A 22,269-nucleotide genomic window follows, 5' to 3' on the forward strand; every position below is an offset into this window, starting at 1 on the left:
TAATAGTTTAACTGACAAAGAAAGAAATTCAGATAGCAAGCAGGTGTGGTGTGACTCACAACCCAATAACAAAGTTTGGTCCTTGGTTCAGCTTCTAACCCAATCTGAAATCTGCAGAAGAATGACTAGAGCAGAAATCTATGATCTAAAGAGAGCTGCAATTCTGCCAATCAAGAGAGTTTCCCAGTTGGCTGATAGTAAAGGAGTACAGGAGCAGTCTATTCGTGTACAGACACAAACCCAGGTCAGCAACTTTGCAATGTTCTAACCAGGAGAGGTTTGACCAAACATTTTCCTGGACCAGACGACCCTGGACCCACTGAGAAATTGTAGGTCCCTAGCCAGAGATATCCATGGGATACTACAGCAACAAAGTACTCTACAACAACAAGACTAGCCCAAAAATTCCTTCCAAAAGTGCAACAGAACCTTTCTTTAACATCAAGTCTAAAACCAGGAAGATAGTTGGAAGAATGAGAACATAAAAAGAACCATACCACAAAAAGTTATGGTACTAGGGATGCTCAAGAAACAAGGACAGAATAATAGATAACTTCAGTGTCTATAACAGGAACTCAAACATGGGCACAAATTCAACTAAAATTCATGGAGGAGATGGAAGAAGTTTTAAAAAGTTTTTTTTTTTTTTTAAAGAAATGAGTGTTAAGCGGGAAAATGGGAGTTATGAAAGAAAGAATTGGAAAAGAAATTAATAAACAACTTGGCATAAGAGCTATAAAATCTTGTCTGAGGAACAAATTGTCTGAAAATTTGAAGGAATCAAACAGAAGCCAATGACTTCATAAGGCAAATATTAAAACAAAGGTAAAATGCTGAAAAAAAAATAGAAAAAAATCCCATAGCAAAAACAACTACCTGGAAAAGATTGAAAAAAAAAAATTTAACAATCACTGGATTAACTGAATACCATGACCCTATTCTACCAAAAAGAACCTAGAATCTATTATGCTCAACCTCCTAGACATGTCAATATTCTCCTTTAAAAGTAGTAGCCATGGGAAGCAACAAACTGGGAAAACATCTTCACAGTTAAAGGTTCTGATAAAGGCCTCATTTCCAAAATATATAGAGAACTGACTCAAATTTATAAGAAATCAAGCCATTCTCCAATTGATAAATGGTCAAAGGATATGAACAGACAATTTTCAGAGGATGAAATTGAAACTATTACCACTCATATGAAAGAGTGTTCCAAATCACTATTGATCAGAGAAATGCAAATTAAGACAACTCTGAGATACCACTACACACCTGTCAGATTGGCTAAGATGACAGGAAAAAATAATGATGAATGTTGGAGGGGATGCGGGAAAACTGGGACACTGATGCATTGTTGGTGGAGTTGTGAACGAATCCAACCATTCTGGAGAGCAATCTGGAATTATGCCCAAAAAGTTATCAAACTGTGCATACCCTTTGATCCAGCAGTGTTTCTATTGGGCTTATATCCCAAAGAAATACTAAAGAAGGGAAAGGGACCTGTATGTGCCAAAATGTTTGTAGCAGCCCTATTTGTAGTGGCTAGAAACTGGAAAATGAATGGATGCCCATCAATTGGAGAATGGCTGGGTAAATTGTGGTATATGAATGTTATGGAATATTATTGTTCTGTAAGAAATGACCAGCAGGATGAATACAGAGAGGACTGGCGAGACTTACATGAACTGATGCTAAGTGAAATGAGCAGAACCAGGAGATCATTATACACTTCGACAACGATATTGTATGAGGACATATTTTGATGGAAGTGGATTTCTTTGACAAAGAGACCTAACTGAGTTTCAATTGATAAATGACGGACAAAAGCAGCTACACCCAAAGAAAGAACACTGGGAAACGAATGTGAACTATCTGCATTTTTGTTTTTCTTCCCGGGTTATTTATACCTTCTGAATCCAATTCTCCCTATGCAACAAGAGAACTGTTCGGTTCTGCAAACATATATTGTATCTAGGATATACTGCAACATATCCAACATATAAAGGACTGCTTGCCATCTAGGGGAGGGGGAAAAAATTGGAACAGAAATGAGTGCAAAGGATAATGTTGTAAAAAAAAAAAATTACCCTGGCATGGATTCTGTCAATATAAAATGATTATTAAATAAAAATTTTTTTAAAATACCATAAAAAAAAAGTAGTAGCCATTTGGTAGTTATTAAAGCAATCTACATTACGGCAGGCCTTCTTAAATCTTTTTCACTTGCAATCACTTTTCTTTCTTTCTTTCTTTCTTTTTTTGCTGAGGCAATTGGGGTTAAGTGACTTGCCCAGGGTCACAAAACTAGGAAGTGTTAAGTGTCTGAGGCCAAATTTGAACTCAGGTCCTTTTGACTTCAGAGCCGGTGCTCTATCCACTGTACCATCTAGCTGCTCCTTGCAACTACTTTTCACATGAGAATTTTTTATGTAACCCAGGTATAAAGGTATATTAAATAGATATAAAAACCAAACATTTCCTGGTGATAAATCATAATTTCATGACTCCCAGATTTAGTGTATGACTCCATATGGATTTGCATCTCTTTAAGAAGCTTTTTTGGTTTAAAGTATATCAAATGCAAGGACTGGGATGAAAATGTCCCTCTTCTCTCTGAGATCAGTAGAGCTGTGAGGAATCTCATGCTTCACACACTGAGAAATTGTAGGTCCCAAGCCAGAGTTATCTGTGGCATACTACGGCAACAAAGCACTCCATACCCCTAAAAAACAGCAACAAAACTAGCCTAAAATCTCATGCTTCTCAGGTAAAATAACCACATGAGAGAGAGATTGCTGCCTCATTTACTGCACTCTGGGGTCTCTGGAAACTCATTTAAGAAGAATAATAGAACATAATATCATACTCTAAAGGGAAGGAGGCTCAATAACCTTGAGAAAAAGATAGGTAAGGGATAAGAACTATCAAGAACAAAAGACTTTTTGGAAAATGCCTAACTGTGTGATCCTGGGCAAGTCATTTAATCTCTGTCTGCTTCAGTTTCCTCATTTATAAAAATAAAAGACGATGATTTCAGAGAGGCCTGAAGAGACTTACATGAACCAATATTAAGTGAAGTGAGTAGAACCAGGAGATCATTGTGCAAAACAACAAGATTATACAATGATCAATTTTGATGGACATGGCTCTTTTCAACAATGAGGTGATTTAGGCCAGTTCCAATGCTTTTATGAGAGAAGACTGTGGAAACTGAGTGTGGATCACAACATAGCATTTTCACTCTTTTTGTTGTTGCTTGCTTGCATTTTGTATTCTTTCTCATTTTTTTCCTTTTTGATCTGATTTGATCTCATATGCAGCATGATAATTGCAGAAATATATATAGAAGAATTGCACATGATTAACATAGATTACTTGCCATCTGGGGAAAGAGATAGGGGGGAAGGGAGGGGAAAAAATTGGAACACAAGGTTTTGCAAAAGAGAATATTGAAAATTATCTATGCTTACATTTTGAAAATAAAAAGCTTTAAAAAACAAAAAACAAAGCAAAACAAACAACCTTCCCCCCAAAAAATAAACGTAATAGCAGCACTTCTCAGGGTAGTTGTAAGAATAAGATGAAACAATATTTGTAAAGCACTTTGTAAATCTCTAAGAGCTATAAAATTGCTATTATTATAATTTTTATTATTTGTCCCCTGCAGTTTGGTTCAGGTCAGTGATTCTCTTACCTACAACCAATTTGAAGGATTATTCAAGGCTTTTAGTTGTCTACTCCTCCCTATTAGCACAGATTGTCCAGACTGAACAGCCACTTATAATTTCTTATCTCCTATCAATCCATTTAATATCTAACTTCTTAAGGAGATATTATTAAGTAAGGAGAAACCCAGAAACATGAGAAAAAAGAAACAAATTTGTTACAACTATCAGTAACAGCTGTTGTTACTGTTGCCACTTCTTAGTGACTTACCAATGGTCATTGGGCCAGTAGCTGAAGCTGGATAGGAATTCAGGTCTGTCTGACCTCAGGTCATCACAGTGAGCAACCCACAAAATGGAACTCTGGGCAGATGAATAGACCTATGTCTCTAGGTGGAGAACTCTCCAGTTTGTTTGTCAGAAGCCCCACATAGAAGTCAGAGACTCTGGGACTTGATTTGTTTCCAAAATGCAATGGATCCCTATATTTGCATTTTTCTATCCTCAGATAATGAAGATTTGACTGCAAATGCAAATATGGCACAAAATACAATTATAAAATAACCTTTTATGTACTGATAGTATACCAATAATGCACTTAAAGAAAAGTTTGAAATTGTTCTTTTATGCTTTACATAAATCCTGACAACAGCATGTCTTATCTTAATTTTTTAAAGTATGAATGCTAAATGCTTTTAATGTCTTCCTACAAATCAGCTATTAGAGACTAATTTTTAAAAATCTTGCTTGATAACAACAATAATTAAACAGAACATGAGCAACAGATTATTTGTCATGCAGGCATGCAATAAACATGTACATTAAGTAAAAATTCTTGTCCTACCCCATAAGCTAAATTATGATCTGTACATGTACTGTGCATGAAATGACTCTAAAATCTCTATCTATCCTCAATACTTCCTTTGAGACTCACTTCTACATTTCCATAATTAACTGAACATTTTCATTTGGTAATGCATTGTTTGATTTTGGCTCAAAATCAAAATGTCTAGAAACAAAATTAACACTTTCACCCCCTTTCAAAAGACCAATTAGGTGGCTGGGGCAGGGTGAAGAGGAGGGAGGAGGGTGTTGGGAAAACCTGACCTCAGAGCTGAACTTGAGTACTTTTTTAGCTGTGTGACCCTGGACAAGTAAATTTGATCTGTCTCCCTCAGTTTCCTCATCTGTAAAATGGAGGTAATAACAGCATCTATTTTCTTTAATTAAAGATTTTTATTTTCAAAAAATATGCATGGATAATTTTTCAACACTGACCCTTGCAAAACCCTGTGTTCCAAATCCCCCCCTTTTCTCCTTACTCCCTCCTCCAGATGGTAAATAATCCAATATAAATATGGCATCTGCTTCTTAGAGTTGTTGTGAGAATAAAATGAAATGGTATTTGTAAAGAACTTGGTGAATTTGAAAGCACAGTGTGTGTGTGTGTGTGTGTGTGTGTGTGTGTGTGTGTGTGTGTATATATGTTTTTGGGAAGTGAATAATAATAGAAATTTCCAAGCTGATGCCTTATCACTATGAACATGAAAAATTTTATTTTAGATACAGAATATCTCTCTTAAAAGATATGAAGCATTGTTTTGTTTTCTCATGAATATGCTGAACATCATTTAAAATTTATCATATAAGTTAGTATCATAATTATGAAAATAGGCCACAGAATTCAGAACCATAGCTTCAGAATTATCTATTCTGGTTCTGTCATCTCAGACATGGGAAACTAAGTGTCAGAAAGATTAAGTTACTTATGCATGATAATATAAACAACAGGTAGCAGAAACAGAATTTCAAAGTAAGTTCTTTAGTACTTTCCCCACTGTCCCATGTTGTTTCATCTATGACTGTACTATGCTATAGAATCCAAACATGTTCTAGCTGAATCTATGTGTGAATATTCTACACATCCTTGTAAACCACCTTTCCTGTGCTTGAATTCAATGTAAACTGAGAGGCATAAAAGGAAAATCCAACTGTTCCAAACAGAATTTTTTTGGGTTGCCAACTGGATAATTGGAATGACAAAGGAAAAAACAGAAAGCATATATTTAGCATTCAGGCTTGCATACTGACAGATAAAAATCAAAACAATTTTAAATGCTCATCAGAATGTGCTACATACAAATAGATGACCTCAGTCTCAAAGTTAAACTGATAAGTGCTGCTTATGTTACAATAAATATTTAATTACTAAAGGAAACATGCAATAGTTAACATATGGCTACAGTGATCCTATATCCTAAATGTTCTGGTACAGCTTCTATTTCAAATATTCTGTCCCACTGTCCCCATAAACCAACAAAATGATCTGAAAATTCCAATATTTCAGCAAAAATTAAAAGAACAAATTAAAACAGTAAGCATTACAATAAATATATCTCAATCATAAAAGATCGAAAGTCATAGAATGGAGAATCACGGGCTAAAAAAACTATGAAATTACATTCATCATATCAAGAATGAAGTAGTTAAATAGTGTGTAGGCATTTGGTATTCCATGAGTACATGTAACACTATCAATGATTTGTTAAATAATAATTGCTATCTAAATATTATAACTAATTCATATAAATATTAAGTCAGAATATATTTCATTAGACATACAATGATAGGAAGTTTGACATGCCAGAATTCAGAAAAGGGAGATGTAGCTGTAGAACCTAGGTTTGTGGGCTGTCAGGCAGCAAGCAAATGGGGACACAAGAAACTAGGTTAGCTGATTTCTAAGTTATCCTGCAGTTCTAATTTATGGTTTTAGAAATCTTATTATGAGTACTTAATTTCTTAAAACAACAGTATTTTAAAATTAATAAATTAGTTAATTTCTAAAATATAATAATTCTATGCTCTAAAAAAGAATGTGTGGGAAAAAAGCTGAAAATAGTATCATTTAAAAACTTGCTTAACATCATACTATTTTTTTTTATTTCAATGGATTAACTTTCTAGTATTTGTCAAATGAATCTAAAAATGAAGTCCCAGAAAGATTGCCAGCAAAAATAATTCAATATACAGAGTCAAGTGTATATGCAATAAAAAGGCCTTTAAATGGAAAGCTCTACAAACCTGATTACACTATGACTTTTAAAATGTTTTCCTTTGAATGTCACAGAATCTACGTATGCTATACATTAAATTGTCCCGGTCTCCTAGTTCTTGTAAATCTTCTTCTTCCCCTCCATTAGTTTTTTCAGTTAAACACTCAGCCAAATTTAAAACACTGTTATGTGTGTGTGTTATGTGTGATGGCTGAGCTTGTACAAGCAAGTGCTTCCTGCATACAGATCAGACGGGGAACTGCTGTCTGCCTTATTGGAGCCTGGGATGTTTCTGTTTACAAATCCTGGAGCCAGGCCGGGGCCTTGACTGGAGGCATGCAGTCTGCTTCCTTGCTACACTCAGCCTTTGTCTGGGTCTGTGTCAAAGAAAGAACAACATTGTTGTGTGTGCAGTTAGCAGCAAAGGAACAGTTTAAATATAACACACCAGCATAGGCTTTTAATTCTTTTGTAATCCCTTGCAGAAAGGTAAATTAAGGATTAGTGGTCTTTTAAAGAAATAATAATCCTTCAATAAAACAAAGGAAAGGTATATAAAGTAAAAATAATTAATACACAATCAGGGTGAAATTAATTCCTTAAAGAAATTATTCTGGTTGTTAAATTTTTACTAAGTATACTTACTGTCTGGTTTACTTAAATATCAATATATTGAATACATATTTTAAAAGTTAAGAAAAATATACAATATAGATTTATCTAAACTAATCTGTTTGAAAATTCAACTATATCTAGCTATATCTAGTAAAGAATGCTAAAAAAAAAAGACATCTTAAAAATATCAGATTTATTGCTTTTTGTCCTTTTTGCTAGTACTGAAATATCAAACATTTATTTAAGCTACTTCAAATAAATCTTTCCCTATGTGACACATTTTTCCTACTTAATAAAAACAAGTACAAAAGTTTGTGAATTCAGACAAGAAAAATCTCAGAGCTATAATAAAATAGGAAGAGGACTGATGAATGAGAAGGGGCAATGAGGAGGAAGGTTGCAATTAGGTCAAATTATAGAAATGATTATGAAAAGCTTTGAAAGCTACCTTTTCAGGCAATGTAAATATTTATTTTTATATGTTTTTTAAAGTTTTTGAAAATTCTTATTATGCTATTGGGGATGAATAAAAGGAAACTTAAGCCTATACATGTTTTTAATTGACATTCAATGTAACCTATTCAAGTAAACAAATGTATTTTTCTAGGACAAAAATATTACTTTAACATTGAGCATAAAAACAAGGTTTCTGCAAATATAAATGCAAACTTTGGTAGATATGACTAAAACTTGAGAGTAAAAATTAAATCTATAAACTTTACTGGTTTATTTTGAAATTATTTAGGGATAAAGATGACTATATAAAATATAATTCCCAAATTTTTTTTTGTTTTCCTCTTCCATGCCTTAATGAATCCCATTCTTAAACAAAAAAAATTTTTTTGGCCTTTTAAAAAAGTTAAATAAAACAAGAGCTTGTCACTTCAGATAATAGGTTTAGAACATAATAAAAAATTATCTACAGAAAATAATTGATGAAAAACTCCAATAGCCTTGCCTAGTGAAGGAAATACAATCTGAAAAATTAAATTTACATAAAGACTCAAATATGACTGATATACATAGCATTTTAAAAAACCCAAATTAAAAGATCTTAAATACAATTCTCAGTAACCCTAACAGCAAAGATATTTAATGTTTAACAAAAATTGTTTATCAAATGTTTCTTTTACTGTCTAAGTGATGAAAAATGTGTTCGGAAATCACACAAGCTCTTAACTCTTAGTAGGTGAGAGTTCTGGCACTTATGACAGAAAAATAAATTGTCTACAAAAAAATTAAGGCAACGCATTCTGTTCAATGAAGAGACAAAAATTTCAATTGAGCTTTCCCATGGATTTTCTACCTGTCTACTTTTAGGAGCTTGGTAAATATTAGTTGAATTATCTTATCTTTTTTTTTTCCTTTTTTTAATATGGAGTTGTTCATGAGTCCTACTGACTGAAACTGTGACTTGACTACAATAGTAAGTAGACTACCTCTGTGAATGATACATTTTAAGCTTCACAGACATTTTGCAAAAGTATAAGACCAATTAAGTCAAAAGCAAAACACTTTTCTTTGGTATTTTAAAATATCTAATTATGTTATCAAGAAAAAAGAGTAAAGACAGGCAGGAACTCACTAACCATATAGTTTTCCTGTCCCATTGAGGACTAAACTTAGCTAGTAGCTAAAGCATTACTACAGACTATAGTGTTTGAGTAAGAATTCACTGGAGGCAAGAAAGGGGAGAAGGTAAAAGATGAAACAATGAGATATTGAAGAGAAAAGGTATAAGTAGATTCATGAGGTCAAAATAGCAAGAAATCCAGCAATATTCAGAAAACAATCTGTGATTCATCTGTAAAAATCCATAACACATATATATTGCTTGGTCTTGAGTATGCATTTTAATGCATTACAACTTAGTTTTAATATTTTGCAAGTACTGTCTTAATAATATATAATATACTCTTCCCTTACACAAACATTCAATAAGCATCTATCAGTTTGTATATCTTAGACAAAAAATACAGATGGGTAATAAACTGAGCTCAGGAATGAATTGAAGCTATTTGATGCAGTGGATAAGAGTAATGCATTTGGAGTTAAGGAGACCTGAATCCAAATCTCCTCTCAAGACACTAGTAGCTGTGTGATCTTGAACAAGTCATTCAGAAATCTAAGCCTCTTCATTTCTAAAATATTATGAGAACTGACTCAAATTTATTAAGAATATAAGCCATTTTCCAATGATCAAAGGATATGAACAATTTTCAGATGAAGAAACTAAAGTAATTTCCAGTTACATGAAAAATGCTTTAAATCATTAATGATTTGAAAAATGCAAATTAAGACTATTTTGAGTTACCACTACACACCTCTCAGAATGGCTAAGATGGCAGGAAAAGATAATGATAAATGTTGAAGGGGATGTGGGAAAACTGGGACACTAACGCTTTGTTGGTAGAGTGGTGAACTGATCCAACCATTCTGGAGAACAATTTGGAACTATGCCGAAAGAGTTATCAAACTGCATACCCTTTGATACAGCACTGTCTCTCTTGGGCTTGTATCCTGAAGAGATCATAAAAAAGGGAAAAGAACCTACATATGCAAAAATATTTGTAGCAGCCTTTTTTGTAGTAACAAAAATTGGAAACTGAGTGGGATACCTATCAGTTAGAGAGTGGCTGAATAAGTTACAGTATATGAATGTTGCGGAAATGATCAGCAGGATGATTTCAGAAAGGTCTGGAAAGGCTTACATAAACTGACAATAAGTGAAATGAGTAAAACCAAGAGAACATTGTACACAGCAACAACAAGATAATAGGATGGTCAATTCTGATGGACATGGCTCTTTTCAACAATGAGATGATTCGGGCCAATTCCAATGATTTGGTGATGAAGAGAGCCATCTACATCCAGAGAGAGGACTTTGGGAACTGAGTGTGGATCACAACATAGTATTTTCATCTTTTTTGTTGTAGTTTGCTTGATTTTTGTTTTCTTTCTTATTTTTTCTCTTTTTGATCTGATTTTTCTTGTGCAGCATGATACTTGTGGAAATATATATAGAAGAATTGTATATCTTTAACATATATTGGATTACTTGCTGTCTAGGGGAGAAGATGAAGGAAAGGGAGGGAGAAAAATGTGGAACACAAGGTTTTGAAAAGGGAAATGCTGAAAACTATCTTTGCAGGTATTTTGAAAATGAAAAGTTACTATTACAAATTTTAAAAAAACTAAGCCTCAATTTTGTCATCTTTAAATAGGGACAATAATAGTACCTGCCTCAAATAATCATTGTGAGAATCAAATGAGATAACTTGAAAATTTTAAAGACTATACATAGAAATACTAGATATAATAATAATTATTGTTATTAATAATTACAATAAGAAGGGAGTGAGCTGGCTTACATTTTAAAGAGTGCCCAGAATTTTTTTCACTTAGTAAAATTTTATTTTTTAACACACATTGCTTTATGAATCATGTTGGGAGAGAAAAATCAGTGCTAAAGGGAAAAACCATGGAAGAGATTAAAAAAAAAAAAAAAAGAAGTGAACATAATATGTATTGATTTACATTTAGTTTACTTAGTACTTTTTCTGAATGCAAATGGCATTTTCTGTGCAAAGTTTATTGGGACTGCTTTGAATCACTGAACTACTGTGAAGAACCAAGTATTTTGTAGCTGACCATCACGCATTCTTGCTATTATTGTGTACAAAGTATTCCTAGTTCTGTTTGTTTCACTCATCATCATTTCATGTAAATCTTTCCAGGCTTTTGTAAAATCAGTTTGTTCATCATTTTTTATAGAACAATAATATTCCATTACCTTCATATACCACAACTTATTCAGTCATTTCCCAATTGATGGACATCCACTCAATTTCCAATTCTTTGGTACTACAAAAAGAGCTGCTACAAACATTTTTGCACATGTATACCCAGCATTTTTATTGATCCCCAAAATTCATATTAAAAACATATGTACATTTCAATATCTTACAATAACTCTTTATTGATTATCATGAACTATAACAATCAATGAACATATTACAAATAAAAAAAGTGAAAAAAAGTCCCTGGCTTCAAAGGAGCTTAGATTCCATTGGATCTGCAAAAATTTTGCAATCAGAACACCTGGATTTGAATCTCGGCTCTCTTCTTTACTATCTGTATGATCTCAACATCTCTAGAAAGAAGTTTCTTCATCTGAAAAAAATGTTTTAACTAAATGAGTACTATCTAGAAAATTTATGATTGAAAATGTAGATAGACTAGTTTGAAATGACACAAAATAAGGCCCCAAATGGACTCTAGAAACTCTTCATTACAATCTTCTAATCTAAAACAGAAAGATTTGCAATATTACACATTTCTGCCTATGAAATAACAGATAATACTGATTGTAGATGAGCATAGCAGTCAAATATCTGAAAAAAGCTAACAATGAATATGGGGTTTACTGCCAGAATTTTTTTTTCTATTCATATGAAATCATGTAAAACATATTTCCTTAACAGCCATGGTACAAAACAACAAAAACAAACACAACAAAAATAAGGAAAGTGAAAAAATTATGCTTCAACCTTCCTTCAAATCCAATCAGTTCTTTTTCTGGAAGTGGATAACATTTTTCATCATAAGTCTTATGGAATTGTTTTGGATCAATGTACTGATCAGAATAGCTAAGCCATTCAGAGTTGACTATCATTATGACAATACTATTGTTACTGTGTATTTTGTTCACCTAGTTCTGCTCACTTTACTTTGCATTAGTTCATATAAATCTTCTCACATTTTTTCCTGAAATCAGTCTGCTCATTCTTTCTTATGGTACAGCAGTGTTCCATCACAATCAAGTACCACAACATGCGCAAAAATTCCCCACATGATGGACATCCCCTCCATTTCCAGTTCTTTGCCATCACAAAAAGAGCATCTCAATTTTTCCACATCCCCTCCAACATGACATTTTCTTTAATCAGAAATATTTTAAAAACATAATTTAGCCCACAATTTCCTCACTATATAGCAAGTACAATGCAAACTCAAAAGAGTCCACCAAAAACATATCTCATATCACAAATACCTAATGAATATTTTAAACATAAGAAAATTAATAATCAATTTCCCTCTATTTGAAACATTCACTACTTTTTTAGGGGAAAAATGTCATGTTCCCCAAGGATATAAATCAACCTTTTATGATGTACAAAAGTATTTAACAATAATTTTTTTTAAGTTAAGTTTTGTTTTTATTCACATTTTAGAATGAACAAATCTGAGATCAACACAGGTTAAGTGAATTGTCTAGAACCATATATCTAGGAAGTATCTTAACGGAGATTAAGCTAAGTTCTTCCTGATCCTTAAATCTTAAATCCAGCCTTCTATCCACTCTATCATCCAGCTAAATGTGTTTCCATCTCTCTCAGAAACCTCAGCATAAAATTCTTTACAACAGTGCCGTCAAGGACATGTTTCCAGAATCCCTGAGTAGTTTTTAATGATTATTTCTGCGATTTGTTATGTACTAACAATACAAAATTGGTCATAAACCTTTGCAGCCTCTCAGGCTCTGCTTTCAGACACTTCTTTTTTTTTTAATTATAGCTTTTAATTTACAAGTTATATGCATGGGTAATTTTACAGCATTGACAATTGCCAAACCTTTTGTTTAACAATAATTTTAAAGGCCATCTTAAATCTTTTTCAATTCTAATTTTTCCAAGAACCACTTCACCTCACTTTCAATTTATCCTTTTTTGTGCCTATAGATTTAGCTTTTAATTCCATTATCTTTAAAATCTCATATGAAGATGCCAAACTTTCCCATAGGATGTATTCTATTCTAATGTACACTGCTCTCATTTTGTCTTCTAATTGCTTCCCTACTCCCTATAATTTCTCTCAATTTTCAAACATGCTCCATTTTATCTGTCCATCCAACTAATTACCTTCCTATATCTCTCTTCCTATCATGGCCTGAAGTCCTTGAGAAAGCCATCCACAATCAATGCCTCTACTTCTTTCATTTCCTTAACTTTTTGCAATCTGGTAACATTCAACTGAAACTATTCTCACCAAAATTACCAATGATCTCTTAAATTACAAATCTAGTGGCCTTTTCTCAATCTTGTAGTCCCTGACATTGTCAATAATCCTTTTCTTGAAATCCTCTTCTCTCTAGGTTTTCATGATGCTACTTATGGTTCTAGTCCTATGTCTATGACACCATAGCCTATTCTACTAGATGTTCATCCAGGTCATGCTCACTAAAAGTGGATGTCCCCCAAGGTTCTGTCCTCCATTGTCTGTCTTCCTTTCTCCCTCTACATGGCTTCATTTGATGACTTCATTAGCTCCAAATGGATTCAATTATTATCTCTATATTTATGATTTCTAGATTTCCTTACTCAGTCTTAATATGTCATCTGACCTTTAATCTTTCATTTTCAATTGCCTATTAGGTATCTCAAACTGGATGATCAATAGACATCTTAAACACGACATGCTCAAAACTTGCTTCTAAACCCTCTCCTCTTCCTAATCTTTCTGTTACCATTAAAGGCACTACCATCTTCTCAATCACCCAGGCTCACAACCTAAATGGCATCCTTATTCCCCACTAGGGGTTACTACTTTAAGTCAAATTCTTATTTTGTATTTGAAGAGAATTTACTGCATTTCATACAAATATACCAGTCTGCATAATCTTTGATGTTGAAGATTCCTTTAAAACACTCCTTGCCCCCCCCATTTATTTTAAAAACAAAATTTAAGTCTTTGTAAAATTCACAACAGGGAAAAGGTTGTACTTTTTGACAGTAAAATCACTGTAAAACCCTAACATAAAGAGCCTAAACTAAAGGAAAGAAGTTCCATATCTGTGCCAGTGCAAATAAAAAAATAAGGGAAGCCATTTCTTTTATTCCATGGTGAAATGTGAAAAATTTTGTTACTATAGCAACATGACAATTCATATTCTACAATATATAATGCTATTATTAAAGGTTGCTATCTCTTAATACTCTAATTATTGATTTCTTTATGGAGGATACTTTCCCCAAACACAGCTCAAACCATCTCATTCATTTATTCATTCATTTGTTCAACTAACATTGACTTAATGCCTAACAAATATGGAGAAATATTAGTGGATGATAAAAGTACAGCATATATGTGAAATTCTTCTATGTGGCTGGAAGCTGCACTAAGAGATATCTACCATGGCAATAGATGCACCAAGTTGATGCTATACATACTTTCATGCTTAGAAGTCATGATAGGAACACAGACACACATACTTTAAAACTATATACTTTCATGACTTTTCTGAATATTTGGTAGTATCATAGACATGATTACTTAATTGAATTGAATGATATGCATGAAAAGCAGAATCACTGTAGGCTAGAGAATCATAATACCAGGACTTTTAGTCACACTTTTATTTTAAGCATAGGAAAATGTCTTTCCAATATTCAACATATTGTTTTAAATGTTGGTTATCTTCTGAATTAGGAAGCTAATAAATATTTTTTAAAATACAATGAATATTCCAGTCTGCAAAACAGTAGTTTTCAAGCTTATTTGGTTCATGAAATAGATCAATGAGCAACATAAGAAAATTTGGGTCTTTCCAAGTGTTATGCAATCTGCTGGCTTTTTATACAGTACTCACATTCAAATGTGCCCCTTCCTTCCCTTACCCAGTAAGAATTTCCTCATAACAAAGATGAAAAAATAACAATTTAGTAAAACACACAGATTGCGTTTGAGAGACATGCAACACTGCATATCTGTGGTCTCCCACTTTTTTCACTGAACCCAGGAGGGAGGTGTATTTTCTAAGATATTCTCTAAAGTCAAGGTTGGAATCTTCTATTTTTTTTAAAGCTATGATAGGAATATAAGTTCCTATTAGATTAGAATGATTTTTAATGTGGATCTTGAGATGGAAATACACACATCATCTCTGGATAAGCCTAGCTAAATTAAGAGAATAAATTCATAACTTTATAAAAGTTAATAACTAGGTGATGATATTTAGTCCCAGAAACCCAGAGGACAGCTACTAAAGTGCAGAGGACTTCTAAAATGTGATGGTGAAGAACTGACAAAGTATTCATGAAACTATTTTGTAGCTCTATCTTCCGGTTCATTTTTTTTTGTTTGTTTCTAGCATGATTTAATGATTTAATTGAAATTACCCATTGATAACTCACATAAAGGAGTACCACTATTTTATTACTTCTAGTGACTCTAATTTTTCTCTAGTGACTAATAGAAACCTAGCTTTTCAGACCTGACTATATACTTCAGTAGCTCTAGTTGAAGAGAACAAAGCTTTAACACTGTAGAAAGAACAGAGAGAGAGCATTTCCCAAAGCGTTAGTGTCCTGGGCAAGGCTGTTATCAGGATGGATGGCCAGCACAGCTATTCTCAGAATTTGGAGGTTTTCTTGTCTAATGGTGCAAGTTGTTCAAGTAGAAATGATGGGACACTAACTTTGAGATTATAGGCAAGCCACTTAAATTTCATGAGCCTCAGTTTCTTAGTCTCTAAAATATGGATAACAGTATTTATTTCAGAGATGTGATAATATAGGGAGTTCTTTGCAAACTTTAAAGTGCTATATAATATCATTAGGTTTTGTTTTTTTTTTTTTTTTTTTTTGGTTTTTTTGCTGAGGCAATTGGAGTTGTGATTTGCCCAGGGTCATACAGCTAGGAAGTGTTAAGTATCTGAAACCAGATTTGAACTCAGGTCCTCCTGACATCAAGGCTGGTACTCTATCCATTGTGCCATCTAGCTGCTCCCATAATATTATTGTTAATATTTTTCACAAAGGTTGCTATTCTCAATGCTGACTGCAAGGGCTGGACTAGAAACAAGATCAGTGACCTGTGGTAAAGAAGGAAAATCTTGGGACTCCTGGGCTCTAGGTCGTGGTCCACCTCTACTAGGATACCAGAGGTGGAGGTAGTCAAGACAGTGGTGATGGTATGACTTGCGTGGCATACGCAGCTTGGTGTCTTGCACTCAGGACACCTTACTGCTTGTTATTCAAAGAGCTTCTTAGTAATCTAACACTTTATGTTTCTAAAAATTAAAAATAGATGCAATATGTATCATAGAATATTATAGTTCATAGGTAAATTCTATATCTGCTGAGAATGGCACATTTTATTTCCCTGTATTTAGCAAGCAGAGAGTAGGGGTCTAACATTTTGTTTTTTTCTTTCACTCAGGAAATGCTTTTGTATATCATGACAATTTTCAACCCACAGAGTCGACAAAATTTCCATTCTTCTGTATAGATGACTCTCTTATTAGTTTTCTATTACATTCACTCAGTATTCTTTTTACTCTACATATATAATATTTGCTATTATCTAAATTAAGGTGATCCCTTAGATGGTGTGACAAAGCTATATATATATATATATATATATATATATACATTTTTTTAAAATAACTTTTTATTGACAGAACCCATGCCAGGGTAATTTTTTACAACATCATCCCTTACATTCACTTCTGTTCAATACTAATAATTTTACTAATAAAGATAGGAGCAGGTAGATTGTGCAGTAGATAGCATATCAGCCCTGGAGTCAGGAAGACCTGAGTTCAAATCAAGTCTCAGACACTTGACACTTATTATCTGTGTGACTCTGGGCAAATCATTTAAGCTCTACTGCTTTGCCACTCTTCCCTCCTGCCACTCACTGCCCTGCTACTGATGGATGATTTCAGTTTGTGACACTTATGCGCCAAGTGTTTATTTCAAATATTCAATCCAAGAAACATTAAGCACACTGTTCTCGATACTCTGGATATTTAAAATGAAAAAAATATATAACCTGCATATTTCAGGAATTTATCATCACACATATGTATATATTCATGAATTTGGCTGGCTGTAATAGCTAAAGTATATAATCTAATATGAGAGTGGCTTAAGACAATGAGTTGCTAAGAAGCAAATTAATAAATTATATTTATCTTCGCACTTCTTTCCAAAACTAGACAAAGTAGAAAAAAATGAGAAGGGAAATTGCAAAAAAGAAAAGGTAGGAGAGTATTCTAAAAACAGTTTGTATCAACTCAAAAGTAAGCCCAGAAGAATTAAGAATAGGAATACGGGATACTCATCAATCACTCCTTCTTAAACATTATGTTTAAATCTCTATTGTATTTGATTTTAAATGTTTAGTCTTACATACATTTTATTCATTATCAAATGTTCTAGAAATGATTCACTTGGTAAAAGAACTAGAATATTCATTGCTTTGGGGACAATTTCTGTTGGTCTGACTATTTCTTGATTTGAAAAGATTCAGGAAACATCTTTGTCATGTTCCTCATCTGCTACTCCAAAGGAAAAGGAATAAAAGGTTGGGTATCAACCCTTCCTTCAATTGAAGGAGGGCAGAACAGGCAGGCTTGCAGTTGTAACAAACAAGCAGTAGCACAAAGAACATTCTTCTCTTGCAGGGAAAAAAAAAGGAAATTAAGAAGAATAAAATGTTCCTACCATTTGAAGAGACTAAGGGGCTTCATTTAATGCAATCCTTTTCTAAAGAAAGAAGTACTAAGAGAGAGAATGAAGGATTCTCAAACTCACACATTACTTTTTAGATGGATCTGTTTTTCAGCAGAATTGCTATGCTGATCATATGCTTCAGCAAAATGAGTTTTTCCTAAAAGTCACTTTAAAAAGTGATTAAAATAGATTTTCAAAAATCCACTACCAACACATACCCACCAAAATCATGCCTTTTCAATTATAACTATATGGTCTTTTGAGGTGTAGGTAAATTATAACTCCTATATTCAGTTTGAAAATAATAATACATATTTCTTCAAGGCTCACTGAACTGCAGCCATATGGCTCGGTGGATAGTGCTGCTCCTGGAATCAGGAATCAGCCTTTGATGTTTACTATGTGACTCTGGACAAGTCCCCACCTTTGAGGTTTGCCTTCATCCAGTGGAGAAAGAAATGGCAAACCAATCTCATCTCTTTCCCAAGAAAACCCCATGGACAGTGTTGGTGTGTTATGGCCCACAGGCTCACTAAGAGTCAGACGTGACTGAACAACCAATTTAGCAATTAAAAATGGAGAGGACACACAGTTTAGAGTTTGTGGGAGAAAGGCCTAGAGATTGGAGATGGACCACAGAGCAGTAATGTGATGTGAAAGATACATTTGATGTTATTTCAAGTTCCATGTTCTTTTGTCAAGTGGAATCAATGTATTTCTTCCTCCCCACAAGAACCTTTCTTATCTGAAGAGAGCTACAACCAATCAACAATCATTTATTATCTACATAGGGCTAGGCTCTATTTTAAGGGGCTGAAGATATAAAGGCAAAAAAAAGAAAACAGTGTTACATTCCATCATGGGAAACATCATCATATCTGAAAATGAGAAGAGTTGGAATCAGGGATATGATAGAGCCAGTTTAAATCAAGTGGAAAAAGCCAATTACTAAATTTTCTGTTTAAGCATTTAGACCCCCAAATTTGGCAAACACTACAAATCAGAGCAACATCAGTACAACACCAGGTGCCACTGGAACAAGAAACCTGAGACAGTACTCCTTCCACCTTGGGAGAGAGTTCAAATTTTTTAAAAAGGCCAAAGATGATAAGCATTAAAACTTTTATGCAGGGCAGCTAAGTACAGTGGCTAGACTACTGCGCCTGAAATCAGGAAGACTCCTCTCTCTGAAATCAAATCTGGCCCTGGACATTTACTAGCTGTGTCATCCTGAGCGAATCATTTAACTCTGTTTTCCTCATCTGTAAAATTAGAATGGGGAAGGGAATGGCAAACCACGCAATATCTGTCACAGAACAACAAAAAAAATGACTAAACAACAACAAATCAGTGTTATTATCTCATTAGCCATTTTTCATAATCACTGACTTGTTTGAATATATCAGGATTAAGTTGTTTTAACTATATGCCCTATTATTTTCTTTTACTTACACCAACTTCCACTCATATCTAACTATACTGACTTTGATCTTTCCTCTAACAAATAAGTAGTCTGACTTGTACACAAGACAGTTAATTTAGAAATGGATCCCACATGAGTAACAAGTGTTTTCTTCTGTTAAAGTATACTCAGTTTGTGTGTGCGTGTGTGTATGTAAGAGAGCGAGAGCGAGCGAGCAAGAGAGAGAGAGAGAGAGAGTCAGAGACACACAAACAGAAAGAGAGCGAGAGAGAGAGAGAGAAATGTTATTTAATGCATGCCAAGTCAAATTTCTAATTCTTTTTGTAAAGAAAGGATTCATGAGTAGAAGCTTGAGGCTTCTATATGTTCTACAAATCTTTGACCCCTTTCTTTCTTTCTTTCTAACCCATGTTTTCTCCTATATTTCTCATTAGCCTCATTTCTTCCTACCTTTACAATAACTTAACTGTTACCAAATATCAAAGTATATGTTGATTTGCGTTGGATTGTTCTTTGTAGAATTTTCCTAATCACCTTCTGCAGATACTATTGGTACATAAAGTGCAATTACTTTAATGGTGTTCTTTTATCAAATATTTACCATAAGTACTTTAAAAAAGAAGTGACTAAATGTCTCATGAAATAATATTTCTTGTTGTCTTTGGACAATGGATACTCAAGGGAGAAGTGATGGCTTCTTTGTTAGTAATGTTTTAAAAGGACAAGAGTTTCCATATGTGAAAGTGCTTTGAAAACTATGTGAAACACCACTAAAAACATTCTGATCAAGAAGATCGAAAGATGATGCATATTCTTGGCTCTAGAGGGCAGAAGTAGGAATGATCTGAAAACTTCAGAAAGGCAAATTTAAGCATAAGACAGGGAAAAAAGTTCCTAATAATAAAAGCTATCCAAAAATCAACATAGGCTTTTTCAAAAGTCATGATTCCCCTTTACTAAAAGTGTTTTGGCAAGGAGTTATTTTCTCTCTCCTTCACCCATCTTGTGAAACAACCTGTCAATGCCTTGACAAAATTATGCCACTTCTAACACAGACTTCTCTTTGCACTTGATCTAGTATGATTGTACTTGTCTTTGACCTGTTTTTTGATCTCATCAGTGATATTTCTACTTCCTCTGTAAGTGCAAAATCTTAGGGTGGCTGCCCTCTTGTTATTGATGGTAGAAGACAAGTGATCACTTTCCAGGTGTGATGTTCAGTATGAATTGAACTAGATCTCAAGCCTCAAGCCTGAATTAATTCAGTACTAAATTACATCCTATTTTAAGTGATTCTTTCCTAAAGAATCACTCAAAATAAGTAATACTGACAAATCTTTTTTATTTTATACAGCATTTGACAAGTAAATATAAACAATGATTTTAGGAGGGGTAATGTACTATCAAGTAGGGGGAATAACAAAAAGCTCTCTATAGAAGGTAGCAAGCATCTTTTTTTTTTTTTTTTTTTTGGCTTTTAAAACTTTGAGTTTCAGATTCTCTCTCTTACTTCCTCCCCACCTGTTAGAATCCTAGTGTTAACTCAATGAAATTGATAGAAACAGTGCTTATGTGTTTGGGTTTACACCTTTGGGAAAATTCACACATTAGAGCTCACACCTTTAAGAGAGTTTACACATTAGAGCTCACACATTGGAGTTCTCAAATACAGGAGATTCACAAAGTTAACTTTGTAATTTTGTGAATTCACACCTCCCATAATCCCCCTCTGGGAGGAGTAGTCAACCTTTGAGTTTACACCTCTAAAAGAGCATAAAAAGAGCTGAGTTAGTGAAATGAGTTCAGTTTGGAAGATTGCCAGGAGTTGGAGTTGAGCAAGAGGCAGAAGATGGCAGAGGCAAAAGACTAGTAACAAGAGCTCTTAGAACCAAAGAAAGCTAACTGGACTATTTTGGAAGAGACAATAAAAGATTGGATTTTAACTCCTGGCTGCATTTAAGTGATTATTACTCTGAACTGAAACTAAGGCTGCCTCCAGAAAACCTCCCCAAAAAACCTGCTCCCAGAGAGAATGATCATATTTTAGAGAAAAGAAGAACATCACACACCCACTCCATCCCCATTGAGAAAGCACATGTAAAGATATACAAAACATTTCCATAAAAGACATTTCTGCATCAATTTTTAAAACAGAGGGTGAGATGAGGCTGATAGTCAGGGGCACTGGAAAATAATACCCAATATCTACAAAAATCTATGGAAGAAATAATGAACAGAATCAATTTAGATGATCAAATAATAATAATAATACATCTAAAATTGAAGAACAAGCTCAGAAAGCAATGGAACTAAAAAGACAAGGATACCAATGGAGCACATGGACTCTCACTATATAATTGCTTTCACTTTTTCCAAGTTGTATACTTCTCTAATGATAGTCATTATGATATTTCCTTTGTACAATTTCTGGTTTATAATATACTGCAGCTTATTGATGCCCAGTATGCTCTTCTCTGACTTTGCTTTGTTCTATTAAGATTTTATACTCCTCTCTTATTTCTGATTGAAGAGAAAATAATTTGTCTAGAAAATTTAAATTTCATTAAAATTAACATGTACCTCTTCATAATAATAAGAAAGAGCCAATGTAAATTTATCTAGAAAAAAATAAACTGATAATGTTAGCTTCAAGTTTTAACTTACTCAAAGGTGTGGTGTCAGGAGGTGGAAAGTTCTCAGTGAAGTTGACATTACATAAGTCTGTTCTACAACAACAGAAACGGTATGTTCCATTCTGAATTGAGGGAGGGGTGGTTGTTACAACACATTCTTCAAAGTGACACTCTTCAGGGTCTCCAATGTGAGACCAACATCCTATAAAGCAACATTTATATAAAGTAAATTAGGATAACAGTCACACTTTCCAAATTTAGTTTTCATATACATGTATATTTATTTGCATTCACTTATTTTTCCTAAAAAGGATTTAAATTTAGCTTTGCATTTTTAAATTTAGCTTTGCATTTTTCTTT

The 22,269-nt window shown here is 33.6% G+C and overlaps 1 protein-coding gene across 1 annotated transcript in view; it reads right to left on the bottom strand.

Moving 5' to 3' along the window:
* Positions 1-22,269, bottom strand: part of BMPR2 (bone morphogenetic protein receptor type 2) — a 202,134-nt gene that overhangs the window by 58,443 nt on the left and 121,422 nt on the right. The window contains exon 3 of the mRNA XM_051983764.1: positions 21,941-22,111. Within this exon, the coding sequence (XP_051839724.1) occupies positions 21,941-22,111 (171 nt within the window). The remainder of the gene's footprint in view (positions 1-21,940; positions 22,112-22,269) is intronic.

Source organism: Antechinus flavipes, chromosome 3 (genome assembly GCF_016432865.1).
Source record: "Antechinus flavipes isolate AdamAnt ecotype Samford, QLD, Australia chromosome 3, AdamAnt_v2, whole genome shotgun sequence".
Lineage (NCBI taxonomy): Eukaryota > Metazoa > Chordata > Mammalia > Dasyuromorphia > Dasyuridae > Antechinus > Antechinus flavipes.